Source organism: Antrostomus carolinensis, unplaced genomic scaffold, assembly GCF_000700745.2.
Source record: "Antrostomus carolinensis isolate BGI_N321 unplaced genomic scaffold, ASM70074v2 scaffold5910, whole genome shotgun sequence".
NCBI lineage: Eukaryota > Metazoa > Chordata > Aves > Caprimulgiformes > Caprimulgidae > Antrostomus > Antrostomus carolinensis.
The window spans coordinates 215044-231333 of record NW_010290461.1 but is presented as its reverse complement, the minus strand read 5'-3'; the positions used below and the strand labels follow the sequence as shown (position 1 = coordinate 231333).

Genomic DNA, 16290 nt, shown 5'->3' with positions numbered 1-16290 from the left:
TCTTGCATCAGAAAGCTGTTCTTTCTGTGTTTGTATTGACAGTATTATTTATGTGTTCTGTGAGTAAATACTTGTAAATTCATAGCAAGACTGTGAAAAATTAACTGTCCACAGTGATTCACTGCATAGTGTTAACTTGCAACCACTACAGTCCTCTGATTTCTTTTCTGAAGAAAGAAGTTCCATGTAAAACTGTTGTTTGTGCTCTGTCTGAAGACTGGTACTAACGAGTGCGCAGTCTTGTAGAGCCTGTAGTCTGTAACTGTGGCCCATCCTCTTATGTTCATCTCACACTTGTTGGTTAGTTGAGAGGCATGTTTTTGCTTGAATTCTTTTTTCTCTGGAGAATTCATGGGGACATCTCCATTTTTGGGAAAAGAGCATTTGTTGTAGATATGTTGGTAGAAAACCAAGTTTAGAATTTCATGCATCTGTTTCCCATAATGGAAACGTGCACATACATTGAAGAAATAATGGTAGACTTCAGAGTAAAGTAGTTGCTGATGTGATAGAAGCAAATCCTATATACACAAAATGTTGGTTATGTGCCAAACAAGGTTTTGCTCCACTCAGTTTTAAAACTTACGATGCTAGACCTTGGTTCAGTTACATTCAAAGTTGAACTTCTCAGTGACATAGTAAAAGCATAGAAAAGGGAAGCTAATACTCTCTTCATATTCCACCTTGTAGAGACTGTGTCACAGGACAGGAGGCCTCCTAAGCTTGCCTATACCTCAAGAGGCGGTGGTGACAAAAGCTTGTTCAATCATAGTAAGCCAAAGGCTACAGGTACGTATGGGAAGTGATTTTCTCTACCTATGTAAGATTATAAATCTCTGTTGCTTGGGAAGAAGTGTTGCCTTGCATTTTCTACCACTTCACTTATTATTTCAGTTACATACCAAGTTAAATTTCTCTGTAGTATTAGTATGAATTTATTTAATCATAGTAAAGATGGTAGACAGCTTAAGACTGCTCAAAATACCTTCATGGTCATGAAAAACAGTTTGAGGTTTAGTAAACATTCAAGAGCATATTACCTCGTTGTTTAGTATAACCTGTTCATGGCTGCATTCTGTTTTTCTGAAAGTGTGTGGGGGGTGTGTGTGTTGTTGTTTTTTTAAAAATTTTTTTAATAAATATGGTTTGCTGTTGTCTTGCTTCTGCAGGACTAGAAACTTCCACAATTTTATCCCAGGAGCAGATCTACTTAATAGTGAATGTGTTAATTTTGCTGTGATTCAAAACCAAAATTGAATTCCTGAAATATAAGCTTCTTCTGACTCTGGTTTTGGCCAGCTCTGAAAATCCTCACAGGGAAAAAACCTGGAAGGGAAATAATTTTTTTTTTTTTTTTCTTTAAAGGCACAATTAAAAATTCATTGTCTTTTGTGTTTACTAGTGGCTATTTTGGGTTGTAGAATACTACCGACAGTATATTCTGTAAGCTTTCATTCTGCTTGGCATGGGATGCTGGCAGAGATGGTGTTCACTGAAGTAACTGTGGTTGTATGTTGGCACAGGTCGTAGCTCTGTGGAATTGGATTGGTAATTTATGTTACTGCTCTAAATTTTTTTTGTGCTCCAAAAAAACCCTCAAACCAAACCAAATCCGCTCTATACTTTCTTATATCCATAATTTATAGTAATGAAAAATGTGCACTTGAGGGGTATTTTCTGTCTTCTTTTCAGGTTGGTGACTTGAAATTTGAACTTGGAGGATCAAATGGGTTTGGGATAAGCTGCTGCCTTGTTGCAAGCGTACAATTGCGTTAGCTTTGATGGGAGAGTGCTGCTTTCTGGAAAGGCAGTTATAGCTCATTGAAAGTATAGTAACAAATTTATACTGTGAAATAAGAGCACAGCTATACTATCTTTCAATCAGTGATTAATCTCTTTTAGTAAAACATGTTGTTTTCCAGGATCTACCTCTGAATCTGGAAACAGAAACAGATCTGAAGTCTTTTATACATTAAATGGCTCATCAGTTGACTCTCAGCCTCAAACGAAAACAAAACCCCCATGGTATATTGATGAAGGTAAGAGATGATAGTCTTTCATATAGGCATACACTTTATTTAAGAAACAAAACAAAGCTAGAGTGTATTGATGTTATATAAATAAAATCAGTTTATATTTAAAACAGTTAGAATGTGTTGTCTTAGTGGAAGACACTTTTTTAATTGTAAAAAGCATCTTGGAACCCCTGTGAAAATATACTCTTAATTGACAGACCTGTGGTTTTATTCCGCATGTAGGAGATTACATTCTTGGCAACCTACGCGCAGCTCTGTGGGAATGCGTATGTCTTGCAGGCAAAACAAAAGTTGGGGCCTGGAAGGAAGATAGGAAGATAGTCCTTGTAGCCAAGTGTATAGAGTAATTTTATTTTGCCTGTTGTTTTGTAGCTAATGTTACAGATCTAAGGGAGCTGTAACGTTCTGCCAGCTAATCAGTCTGGAGGTGCAGGGGGAAAAAATAATCTGATTAAGCATACATGTTTTTTCAGTATTTTTTTAAAGTTATTTCTGTAAAATCTCTCTCTGAATTCTTACAAGCACATACCCAAAGGATCAATATTATCTTGATTTGCTTCCAGAACAATTTTTTTTTTTTTGGTCAACTTTTCTAAAGTGTGGCTGACTGGCTTAGTGACTGAAGGGGTAAATACTAAACTAATCACATTAACTAACAATAGAAACCTATAGCATTTGTAGCTCCAGAATTTCATGAACCAAAAAAGAAAATAGGTTAAAATTGTTCTCAGTTGCCTAACAGATGTTGTTCCAGCAGCTTGGAACTCAGTTTAAAACATGGTTTATTATAATATTTAAAATAAACAAGAATGAGTATCTTGTCTAGAAAGGACTATGGAAGTAAGGATTAATATTTTTATTTTTGGCCATTAACTTCAGTTAATAAAACAGCGTGGGGAGAAGAGGTGATGGAGAAGAGGCTTTTGCCTTGTGAGTGCCAATTGTGAATTAGAGACCATGTAGAGAGATGAGAGAAGACACAGAACACTTGTGCTATTACATCTAGTTGTGATCTCATTTATCAAGCACTGTATTAGTCATGACTTATTTAAATCCTTTATTCTTTATAGACACTGATAGATTCCTTGTGTGAGAACCAAAGTATATTGTGATAGAGCCAGGGCAATAACTGCTCTTCCATTTGCAAATCATGTCTGCAAGCAATTACTCGTCTCTGTATAAGCTGTGAACCAAATCCTTTCCTCTGTCACACTGACCAATGAGTTCTTCCTAGTTTTGCCCATTACAATCATAATCCTTGAGGCTGTTAACTCATGTTCAGAGAAAAATTCCAATCTGGGGGTAAAAAAAAATAAATAATTAAATCTAAACCTTCCTGTAGTTTCTGTCTAGCACCTCCTTCTCTGTGCTGTTCTTTCTGTTGGTTGTGGTAGGGCTACAGCAGTGTCTCCTCAGCCAGTTCTGTCTCTGCAGTGTTGCCAAGTGACAAACATCTTCCTACATATGCCCAGCTGTTGGTGCTTCCGATACAGGACACCCATTAAATCAGATGTGGTTGCAGATACACTTCATTGGTTTGATAGCTAAGTCTTTCCTTTTGTAAGATGGGGGAAAAAAAACCAGTATTTGCTAACACCTTGGTTTTGATTTTTAACAGTTGCTGAAGACCCTGCAAAATCACTTACTGATTCATCTCCTGGATTTGGGCATTCTTCACCACCACTGCAGCCACCTTTAACAAACTCTGTGTCTACAGAAAACAGATTTCACTCCCTCCCTTTTAGCTTGACAAAAGCTTCAAGTACTAATGGTACTATTGGACATAGTCCTCTCTCTTTATCTGTTCAGTCAGTCATTGGGGATGTAAATACTACGGCTAACCAGGAGAGTCCATCAACAGCAGGCCCACCTGGGAACTCACATGGTCTTGAAGCAGGTTCCTTGGCTGAAGTTAAAGAAAATCCTCCTTTCTATGGAGTAATCCGTTGGATTGGCCAGCCCCCTGGAGTCAACGAAGTATTAGCTGGACTGGAACTGGTAAATATAAATTATAGTTCATATTAATATTAATGACATGTTACTAGTTTCTGAGCGTTGGTGCCTGCATGCTTTGCAAAAGCGGTCAGACTGGAGGAATTTGTCCAAACAGGTTGACGTGTGGTCTTCTCTTACAACATAGCTAAATTCTTAGATGAGCTCTGACTTTTGTGGCTGCCCAAGACCTTATTCTGTTAATAGGTTCTGAGAGGTCTTTCTGTCACAATGGGTAATTGAATTTGTAGGACTGGTCACCTGCTTGCTTTAAAGGAGTGCCCTTTGCTTACGTTATGGAGACGTTAATTGAAAAAAGCCAACCTTATTTAAAGGTTCTTTTAAATGCAGATTTTCATAAAATGTCCCAGCTCTAAAAGTCTTTATTGAATATGAGTTTTGGGTTTTTTTTGTTTGTTTTTTGCATACCAGCAAACAGGCAGTGGTCAGACTTATGACTGTCAGAGTCATAACACTGGTTCTGCTAATCGATGGCAGTGATAGTGTTGGTTTGATAGCCACGTGCTCTGTGTTCCTGTGGGCCCTTTGAGAATTCACAGTTGCTGCAAACATGAATTGCTCTAATGTACTGACATGTACTCTGTGGCAACTGCTGCCAAGGTTGTGATCGGCTATCAATTAAATTAATGTGTATGCAATTAGGGAGATGAGGTTCTTTATTTTGGGATAATGTTCAGTAAAATATCTGAAATTTTATTGTATATTTATTATTCAGTTATTTTATTGAATATTTATTAATAAACATTTTGGCAGTTTATTGAACTGACAAAAAAAGCAATGTACAATTATGTCAGACAACAAAGTAGGTGAGAATGTAACTGGAATTTCAGCTGTTACAAAAAAATCCTGATGCTTGTGGGTTTTTGGGTGAAGCTGAAGCTATAGTTTGCTGCAGGAGTTCTGAGACTGCATCTTAGGATGCCTTGTTTTAAACTGGAGTCTTGGACTTACCTGTCATGCATTTCTGCATTAAAACCTAGCAATTGTTAGTAAGCAGACAGTATACCTTAAATCATGTTATCAAAGATTAATAACGATAACTTGTTATTTTTTCATACCTAGTTTGTTTATCTTTCCTTGATGGACATTTTGTATGTTCTGAAGCAGGTATTTTTGTTGCACAGGCCACAGTCACACTGGAAGTATTCACACTACCCAATGCTTAAGTGATTTTAATTGAGTTTTAAAAGGTGCTCAGTAGTGCACGTGCGCTCTTTATAACTACAGAAGGAATCTGGAGTGACTAGCTAGCTTAGTTAAGTTCCTCATGTTGACTAGGTTTAATTCTCGTTCTTCTCTCCTACCTCCCCCAAGCTGCTTCTGATGGAATTTTTGGTTTATTTTGGTTTAAGCATGAAGGAAAAAAGTGCGACTCTTAATTTCATCAGTAAATCCTGTTAAAGACCTCAGCTGAAGCTTTGTATACTAAAATGCGGGAACATTGTATATGAACCTTAAGAGTACGTGAAGGATGACTTATGGGTAGATGTTTTATCAAATACAGAATTCTAGAAATAAGAAAAATAGTGAATCTTTACTTGAATTTTCAGGAAGATGAATGTGCAGGTTGTACAGACGGAACGTTTAAAGGAACACGATACTTCACTTGTGCTCCAAAGAAAGCTCTTTTTGTTAAACTCAAAAGCTGCAGGCCAGATTCCAGGTTTGCCTCACTGCAGCCTGTTTCCAACCAGATCGAACGCTGCAACTCTCTAGGTACTGAGCTTCTGCTTTATTACTTATTTATCAGCTGGGAACTGACCTGGGATTTGGTTTCATTTATTCCTGCAATATGTTCTTTGTGTTGAACACTAAAAAAATCTGTACAGATATTACTTAAATGAGATTAACAGAAAATCAGTCTGTACAGAACATAACACTTCTATGGATTGCTTTTTTTATGCTTTAAAACAAGAAAATACTCATAAAGAGATTTTTTGTTATGCTGTACATCTTTTTACTTTAGAAGTTGTAATCTTGCTGAAAATGATATTTGCAACTCCAGCCATATGTGATTGCATTATCACAAATAAAGGCAGGTGTTTTTCTATAATGTCAAATTATTTTTTTCCTAAATATTAACATAGAAAAGCATGTATTTTTATGGTGGAAGTTAGAGGTGAAAAACTCATGGGTTTTTTTCTAACTTCAGATATTTTAGATTTCTTGGGTCATGTTGTATTGCCTGGGACAACAGCAAAGAAAAAAGTGATACTTTTAAGAGTGTGAACGGGGCATTTATGAGAGCGTCATTCCTACTGGATGAAAATTCAGTGCTGCAGGCTTTCTGAAGCACTGGGATGTGCACTGTCAGTGGAATGTAAGGCCTTGTTCACTCTCTGGAAGACAGTGAGTCTCAGCTATAATAAAATGCTGCTCTAGTCCAGAGAAGGAATGCTTACACTAAGACAGCTAAGGCTATAAAACATTAATAGGGAAATCTCAAGGGGGATAAAATTTGAGGCTTTAAAGTGTCTTTTGAAAAAAAAAATTTCAGCCTTTGGAGGTTACTTAAGTGAAGTGGTAGAAGAAAACACTCCTCCAAAAATGGAAAAAGAAGGTTTAGAGACAATGATTGGAAAGAAGAAAGGTATCCAGGGTCATTACAACTCCTGTTACTTAGACTCCACCTTATTCTGGTAAGTTCATCATTTGTATAGTGGCATTCCATGCTAGAAATGCAGAACACGTGATCTCTGTTGTAATGACTGTCTGTCTGTATTACTGTGCAGCTTACTAAGTTGTGCACTGTGATCTTTGACACATTACTATGCCCTTCCAATTTGAACAAATTCCGAAGCATTTGCTGCATAACAGAAGTGCTAATCATGTCCAAAATGTACTGACCCTTATGTATCTCTACTGTTTTTGACTGTGAATGGTCGATGGATGAAAGAGCACACAGGCCGGGGGGTGGAGGGGGGGGAAATAACTCTTATAACCTGCAGAATCCTGCCTTGGCAACTGGTTTTGTGCTCTGCTGCAGAAAGGACACGGGGTTAGAGTGGACTGTACTATTTGGTACATCTGTGTTGTCCTCTGTCCATAATTATCTCTTTTTGAGTTCGTTTAGTTCTTTAATTCTTCCTGTGGCTTTGCTTGGATTGTCTTATGTTGCTGTGACATCTGAATGATTGTATCTTTCAGAACCAAAACAACCTTCCTTTTCTCTTTCCCATTGTAGCCTGTTTTCTTTTAGCTCTGTTTTGGACACTGTGTTGCTCAGACCTAAAGAAAAGAATGATGTAGAGTATTATAGCGAGACTCAAGAACTGTTGCGGACAGAGATTGTAAATCCTCTGAGAATGTAAGTAAAGACATTAACTGGTCTTTGGTCTAATATTAATTTCATACGAGCTCCTGCTTTGTATGCATTCCTATTGCAAACCTGAAAAGTTTGACTAACTGCTGCTGCCAGCCTGTTAATTTTTTTAAAAATATTTTTACTTTTTCTTCACAGTAAATTTAATCAGCACTAACTGGAAATAGCTAATGATTGGTGATAAAATATTTTCACTAGTCTCTATTTGTAAATGAAATTGGCATAAAGCTATTGTAAAATTTGTATAGATATGAATACAAAAGCATTGATAAATACAAGTTAGGTTCACAGTATTCATATTTACATGTTTTTAATTCTGTTCCTGACAAGGAAAGTATTTGGGTTATCTTATGTGGAGTTTCACAATTTGATTGATTTAGTGGGGCTTTGAAAGTTTCATTAATTTTTGCATGTGGTCTGCAAGTGATCAAAACGGTTTTATTAAGAGAACTTAACATGAGCTTTGTAATTTCTTCAACATAATGAAGAAAGGAAATAAAGCAAAAATCTGCATGAAAAGTTATGTGTCTTTAGCTTATTTTTTTTTTTAAAACATGCAAATAATACAGCTGTAGTTCTGAAATTGTGGCTGTCACTGAACAATTTATCACAAATTTCTACTTTTGATTCCTGGAATAAAATGATGGCTTCTGAACCCTTGTTCTTGTAAGGGTGTGTGCAGTTTGCCTGATGTGTTCCAGCATTCTGTGGTATAGGTAGTAGGCTACACACCAAGTAGCAGAAATCTCAAATGGCTCAGAAGGCTGAAAATTTTACTTCTACCTTTCCACCTTGCTTAAAACTTTCTTTGCACTTTTTGTAAAGTTTTAGAGGAAAAGACTGAATGCTCAAAAGTTCAGCTTCTTAGGTCAGCAATACAGTTCTGTGTCTTTTTCACAAATACTGAAATACTTTTTTTATTAACAACTCCCACAGTGCTGTTATTATGTGACATTCTGAAAATGATGTATTGTGGTGCAAATTAGAGTGAAAACAAATCAAACGTAATTGACTGACAAATCAGAAAACAGTTATCCTGGTAAGTTAATGTTTAAAAAGAGCTCTTAAAGATTATGCAAGAACATTGAGCACTACACTAAATTTATCCTGCATTAAAAAAATGCAAGTCAGATTGAATACAAAGAGTCAATACATAGTTTTGAAGAAATACTGTGCATAGTTAAAGAAGGAGATGAGAGCCCATATTTCAGCATTTCAGAGGTTTTTTTCTGCTTGTCCGACTTGATCACAAACTAGCTAATAGCTTATTAAACCCATTTATCTTAGATACGGATATGTGTGTGCTACAAAAATAATGAAACTGAGGAAAATACTTGAAAAAGTTGAGGCTGCATCAGGATTCACTTCAGAGGAAAAAGGTAACTGGGGAGGTTTTCCTTTCTTTGAGATTTGTAAGAATCGTACCATGAAGGAACTGAAATACCTTGCTATATAACTAGACCAAAACAAAACACACAAATACTTCTCTGTAGCAGTAATAACTCTACCAGAGATCTGAGTGACCGTTGGGTGGTAAAAAGGTCTTTTCTCCTTCCTAGCTGAACAGTTGCTGCTGTCAGTCTTTTCACTGACTTGATTTCTTTTCTTGCCTTCCTGTGCCCATGTAGCTCCCTTCTAGCAGTCAGGGGAGATCTAAGGTTCTCCCTCAAAAATGAAGACTTAAGATAAGGCTGGGGTCTTTGTCCTCTCTCAGAATGTCACTTTGGTCCCTGAGGAATAATCTTTCCACTATAACATCTCATTTTCACAATGGTTATGTAGCATTTTAAGAAATAAAATGTGTAAATAATGTTAGAAAAAACAATTCCCAACCTTTTGAGCTTCTGCTGCATATAATGATTAATTAGCATTGTATTATGTAGCTGTTTTGTTTTTATTTGGGAGAACACAGAACACTACTGTCTTTGTAAATACTAAATGCTGAAAAACAGTATTTATTGCAGTTAGTGTCAGGAAGAGAAATATACCAGAAAACTCTGTGTTGGGGGAGAATAGACCTCTGGGAAGCTAGTGTTGGCTGCATTCTTGATTAGAGAACTCGGTCTCCAGATGGACTTTGTACTATTGTGTGGTTTTTATGTCAGTGTTACTGTCACTACTCCCTGCTTCTCTGCAGTTTCGCTGTTTTCTTTTGAAAGCTTTTATTTCTCCTGGAAAAGTTGTGTGGCGCCAAATGATTCCTCTGAAATACAGAAAATCTTTTTGATCTTTACTGGAAAGCTTTGTTATGCTGTTGAGCCTGTGTCTTTTATTAGGGCTGTTTGACACCAGAAGAATCAGTAGAGGTTGTGTTAGTTCGTAATAATCTTGTTGTGTTAATAAAGCTGTAAAAATGAACCTTTACTTTTTTTCCTATTAAAATTTTGAAAACTTTCATTAAAACTCAGTCTTGAATGATGTATCTAGTTTTGCATACTAACAAAACTTTTTTTTTCCCTCCCCGCTCCCAGATCCAGAAGAATTTTTGAATATTTTATTTCACCATATTCTAAGAGTTGAGCCACTGTTGAAAATAAGGTGAATCTTTTTTTCTTTGTAGAGGGTGATGATGTGATGCATTTCAAATTGAGATAGCTCTCAGAGCACCTTTGACTTGTGATGCATATTTCTAATATGATTCAATATAATGAAGTTATATTGACAAATTTGACACTATTTCCTTCCCTTTTTGGTAGGTGAGTTTTAGCCCACTGGTCTATTGTTGCAAAAGCCATTCCACCATTCAGCTTTTAGCACTGAAGTTGGCGTGTTTTGTGCATGTACCTTAACTCTTTAAGAGTAATTCAGAAGTCTCTTTTCTTCTTAGAAAGAAGGCTTAAAATTAATAATAGTTACTTTGATCATCATACTCTTAAAGTCCTTTCAACACTCAAGTACTCTAAAAAGCAACATTGTCTTAAATGCTGGCTCTGGGAGGACGTTACCATTTATAGCAAATTTGATGTAAGTTCCTGGAATTTCATCCCAGGAACATTGATACAGGGATGAAACAGCTCCTACCTAACTTCTTTATTTGGAGGCCCGTTACTCCTATGTGCATTTTCTCCATGATAGCAAAATCCATTTCTTCAGTATGAGCACAGTCTTCTATATCCTTTCTTAGATCTTTCCAGAGTAGGTTGAATTACTTATCTGAAGCTCTTCTTCCTGAATATCTCAGGTTTATGTAACAGAAATGCTACCTGAAAACATCAGTACCTAATTTTGACTTTGTTTTGAAACATCTGACCTCGAAACTTACTCAGATTGATAGCTTAATCCCTTGTCTCCCTATTCATATAAAATTGTATTGTGGTTTTGTTGGGGGAGACGGGTGGGGGCATGGGATGAGTTTGTGGTGTGTGTTTAGTGGAGGGTTTTTGTAACTGTCCCCCCCCAATGGCTAGCATTGGCATTGATCTAGTAGCTTGCCTTCTTAAGAAGCCTTCCACACCCCGGCAAACATTAACAATTAAGAGCCGGACAGCCCTTAAATCTGGATTATCCTTTTGGAGAGTTCTCTGTTGACAGCACAGCAAGTCTAGCAACACCAGCCATCTGTGTGAGACTCCCACTGTAGGAAGCACTGTAAATATCTCCCTGATAAAAAATAAACTCATTAATTTTTTTTTTTAACTCCTTATTGAGAATATCATACTGAAGAGAATTATTGTTGTTCCTTTTAATGTTTGTTAGTGAATCTCTCATTTGTCTTTCCAATGAAAGCTGCTTTAGTGTGTTGGGAGTTTTTAATGCATGTGCTTAGAAAGCATTTCTCAGCTGGTAGTTCAGTAATATACAGGCATGTTTTTAAAACATACTTTGAAACTTAGACTGCTTTTGTTTCTTAAATAAATTTTTCTAAAATCAGTTCACTCTTAATACTTGATTGCCTGTCATCTAAGGCACTTTGTTGTTGCCTTTTTTTTTTTTTTTTTTTTTTTAAAGAGCAATAAATTTCAGTGCAGAAGATTTTGTATAGACAATTTTCTGGTAGATGTTACTTTTCCTAGTAAAATACAGTCATTGTTACGGTATAGCTTCAGAATCTGTTCTTTTAAATCTGTTTTTAGATCAGCAGGTCAGAAGGTACAAGACTGTTACTTCTATCAAATTTTTATGGACAAAAATGAGAAAGTTGGAGTCCCAACAATTCAGCAGTTACTGGAATGGTCATTCATCAACAGCAACTTGAAGTTTGCAGAGGTTGGTGACAGCTGTGGCTTTGTTAGAAGCAGTTGATACCTAGGTGATTACCCCTTCAGCAGTGGGACAACAGTAGGATTTGGTGTGAAAACAAAATGTGGACATGTTGGAAATGGGAGCACTAGGTCAGTGGTACAGGTTGCCTACATTACAAAAATACTTTAAGGTTGACTTAATGACATGTATCCTTTGGCTGAACAGACCAAAGTAATTTAGGTAAAGTATTACTAAAAGAAAACGTAATTACTGCCAGTAAGTTGCCATAAGGACTAATATTCTGAGATAGATACCTTCTGTTTGTAAAAAGGGAAGATTTTTTTCAACCCCTTCCCCCCCCCCCCCCCCGCCCCCAGGATGGGAGAGTGTTGTCGATATTGTTAAATATCATACTTGAGCATTACTGGAACTCGTGACATTTGACAACAATTTAGATGCCACTTTCCTGGGGTTTTTTTTTAGCTGTAGTTACTCTCAGAAACTTAATTTTGTTTTGCTTACCGTCTTGTTAATTTTGAAGTCAGTGGGTTGCAAGTTCAAATAACATGAATATGTTTATAGCATTAGAAGTGTGTCTCTCTATTTAGATAATTATCTGTCTCACGCTCATTACATTATATTCTGGCATTTTACCTAGGCACCCTCTTGCCTGATTATCCAGATGCCTCGGTTTGGAAAAGACTTCAAAATGTTCAACAAAATTTTTCCATCCTTGGAATTAAATATAACAGACTTACTTGAAGATAGTAAGTATGTATCATTGCATTGTGTAATGAAAGGGAGTTGATGAGAGTGACTAATACAGTGAAAGTAAGTACTCCTGGTAGGTTGGGTTTTTTATTTTTATATATTAAATATTTAAGAAGGTAGTGTGAGATGCTCACACTGAGGAGAAAGGCAAGTTTACTGGCTAGAATGCTTAAAAGTCAGTTAAAAACTGTAATTCAGAAGAATGTATAGAATGTAACTTGCTTGATTGCATGTATTTAATTCTTTAGTATCTGTGCTAAACTTCTTATTTCAAGGCAGTGCTGTTAAAATTGAGTTACTAGCAGCAAAACAGTTTGTAAAAATGGCAGGTAGGAAATCTTAAAAGCTAAGTATAGCACCGAGATTGGTTAACAGGTATTTACAGTGTTGATTAAGTTTCATTACTCTTCATCAGGTTTGTGCTTGTTTCTAAGTCTTCTGTCATTAGTTTATCAAACTAGAAGAAGAGAACCTGTGATTAGTACGTAAGCCTGAAGCATGTAGTGCTAGTACATTTTTCAACTATAAATCTATCACCTTTTTTTTTGTGACCTAAAGTTCTGACATTTGTCATCCACTGAATTTTTCATTGCATTACCTCTAAGGAAAGACACTCTGTTTTAAATTTGAGATAAGAATTAATAAAACTGATAAAATTTATTAGAATAATAATCTCTGGAACTGCCATGGCCTTTTCTTTCACTGCCATGGCCATCAGCTTATGCAATTTTTTTTTTCCCTGGTGTTGACAGACATAGGGGCTAAGCTAGCTGTACCAATATGATGAGAGAGAACTAACTTGATTTAAAAGCCTGTTTTAACTTGTTTGTGCAGTTGATAGAACTTAATTTTTATCATCTTGTAAATTGTTTTACAATTTACCACTCTAAATGTTTTTCTCTTATTCCACATTATGTCAAAGGGAAGAAGTTAAATATAATGGTACATTTGTGTTTTGATTGGAAATCTAGTTTTTGGGTTTTTTTTTTAATGTAGTGTTTTTCTACATTTAAAGTAGTAATCCTCCCTCGTTTCCATATCCCTCATCTTAAAAACCAAAAAAAGCCTCCCCAAATTGGAGACTAATAACCTGCTTTGAAAATGCAGCTCCCAGGCAGTGCCGTATATGTGGAGGGCTGGCTATGTACGAGTGCAGAGAATGTTATGAAGATACTGATATTTCTGCTGGGAAAATCAAGCAGTTCTGCAAAACCTGCAATACGCAAGTAAGTTGTTGTCTTTGTTATTCTACATGGGTTTAACCCAAATGGTTATATGCTGTAATAATCAAAAGAAGGGCAGAAGAGCATAGTGAGACTTTGTCACCAGCACGAGTGTAACTGTGCCCAACAAGTGTAGCCTTTGGTGGCAGATCAGGAACTCCGCTTGACCTCGCAATGCATTAATCAACAGTTTCTTAGTATAAACATAGCATCTGCCAAGTCCAGGACTGAATGAATACCGTGGAGAACAATTAATTGTATGCAACTTGGAATCTGTTTCCTGTTGGCTGCTTTAAATCGTAATTTTTACATACATGCTACCTTGTTTGAATTGATAAGTTCATGACATAGAACCACTTAATTTTGAGAGCTGTTTGGTAACTTGCATGAAGTTATCATAGTCATGGCTTGTTTTCAAGTCTGAGCATAGTAGAAAATTGTGTTAAATCTGACCTCCCTTCTAACCTTAGATTTGAATTTTTGGGGCAATGTTGAACTACACTGGTGGGCAAAAATAGAAGAAATGTTTAGTCTGCTACTGTTATTGTAGTTTCTTCTCCAATGCCATTAATCTCCAGTTCAGCAGTAATGGTCATTTTAGCTTTGTCTGCCACTGAAACAATCTTACAGGGTGTTTTTTTTCTCTTCTGAAATATCACTTCAATTGTAGGTTCATCTTCATCCCAAGAGACAGAGTCATAAATTCAATCCATTGTCACTGCCTAAAGATCTGCCAGACTGGGACTGGCGACACGGCTGCATCCCATACCAGAAGATGGAGTTGTTTGCTGTTCTCTGCATAGAAACAAGCCACTATGTAGCTTTTGTTAAATATGGGAGGGATGACTCCGCCTGGCTTTTCTTTGACAGCATGGCAGATCGGGATGGTAGATCTTTTATTTATTTATTTATTAATTTTCTCTTATTTTTTTACATATATTACTATTTAAAATTTCAGTGCCTATTTCTTAACATTTTGGGGATATTAATGTCATTTAACTTGATGTACTCGATGCTGGGACACTAGTCTTGACCCAGCCTTACCTCAGTGCATTGATTTCATAGCAGCTGCTTATCTGTATAATCTGAATTTCACCTACATTGGATACCTTAGTAAGTAGATGGTACAGAAGTAACTGCAGAAATTTGCTAGTGGGACTCCTTATACATTTTCTATACTTTCTATACAAGTTTGGCAGAGAGAATTAATTTTAAGTAATCAACTGCAGGAATGTGTTCTTTCAGTCTATATTTAAGTGGATGTACACAGTTATCAGATAGTATGCAAATATTTTTATTGCTTTTCCTTAAATGACTTAGGTGTCTTTAGAATAAAAGAAATAGTCACGTATTACAAACATCGATGCCATTCCTTTGAATTGCTGTACAGTTACCAGTGGAAAACTGTTACCCTGTAATAATACAAATGTCAGTACAAGTGTTCTCTCAGCTACTGCTGCATTAAATAGTGCTTAAATAAGGAGACTCTGTTCAGTTTGGATGCTTGAGAACACCAGTAATAGATGCAAGTGTCAGCCTCATAGTAACACTTCTTTGCATGAAGAATTCCCGAACCCCTCTGTTACAGTGTGCTTTGTCAGGGGGGAAGAATGTTGCCTCCTGTTGAAAATGAAACTGCTACAGGATTAAAGTCTCTTTCTTATAACAACCAGAAGGCAAAGAAGCTGATTTGTTTTAGAGTGCTTGAAACGTGTACAACTGGAGTCGGTAAAGAACCAGTTTATTTCAGGAATGTGGATCACATGACATAGTCATGGATATATCTCCTGCTGATTTTAGGGGCTTTTGTATCACAAATATTTTTATTCAGCTAGTGCTATAAGCTAAAAATGTCTGCTGGGGAGCAGTGTCATGGATATCCATACTTGTGTTGTTTGAATTTGCTCATTTTTATATGGCAAATGGCCAAGAGCAAACTCTGCCTTAGTCAGACAATCATGGTTTATAAATTCATCAACTGTTACCAGTTGTGATGCTATTAACAAATTTGGTGGCCTTTGAGGTAGAGTATGTATTCAGGTTACTCTCCAAAGCCAGACAGAATTTTTAGTGTTAATGAAAACCGAAAGTTCTCATTCTGGTGTGGTCTTTGTGTGGGTGCTTGTTCATTAGTAAACACAAGATACTCTGACACCAATTGCAGATTTTCTTGAACGATACCCTTTCCATACACATTTACCCTACAGTAGTCCAGAATGGCATATTTAGGGTTTTTTTAGAAGGCATTTTCAAGAATTGGTGATGCTGTCATAATTAAAGTACATTATAAAGAGAAAATACAAGTAGATGTCATCTTAATCTGTTTCTCTTTCTTTCCTTATGGTTAAAAGGAGGTCAGAATGGCTTTAACATTCCACAAGTTACCCCCTGTCCAGAAGTTGGTGAATACCTGAAGATGTCTCTAGATGAATTACACTCACTGGATTCCAGAAAAATTCAAGGTTGTGCACGAAGACTACTTTGTGATGCTTACATGTGCATGTATCAAAGTCCAACAATGAGTTTGTACAAATGAACAATGTCCTCTGGAAAACTGAAGACACAGTATAGAGTTACCAACTGTTGCATTTGCTGCATTTTTTTTGGTTGGTTTTAATGCAACCGTTGCTGGCAATGGATGCGATGACAAGGAAGTTGACTATGAGAGCAAAAGGATTACTGTTCCAAAAACTACATGTGGAGTTCTGTCATTGAAGTATTTAAGCATTTTGCACTCTAGGAA

At 36.5% G+C, this 16290-nt stretch overlaps 1 protein-coding gene across 1 annotated transcript; it reads left to right on the top strand.

Annotated features, from left to right (window-relative positions):
• Window positions 1-690: 690 nt before the first annotated feature.
• On the top strand, window positions 691-16083 carry CYLD (CYLD lysine 63 deubiquitinase; the record flags this gene model as incomplete). The annotated part of the gene is made up of 13 exons (XM_010173239.1): window positions 691-789; window positions 1923-2039; window positions 3655-4034; window positions 5600-5765; window positions 6547-6688; window positions 7234-7356; window positions 8659-8750; window positions 9843-9909; window positions 11445-11577; window positions 12212-12320; window positions 13432-13550; window positions 14218-14434; window positions 15899-16083. Coding segments are annotated over 13 exons (1949 nt in total), but the record flags the coding sequence as incomplete, so codon positions are not given.
• Between the last annotated feature and the right edge of the window lie 207 nt (window positions 16084-16290).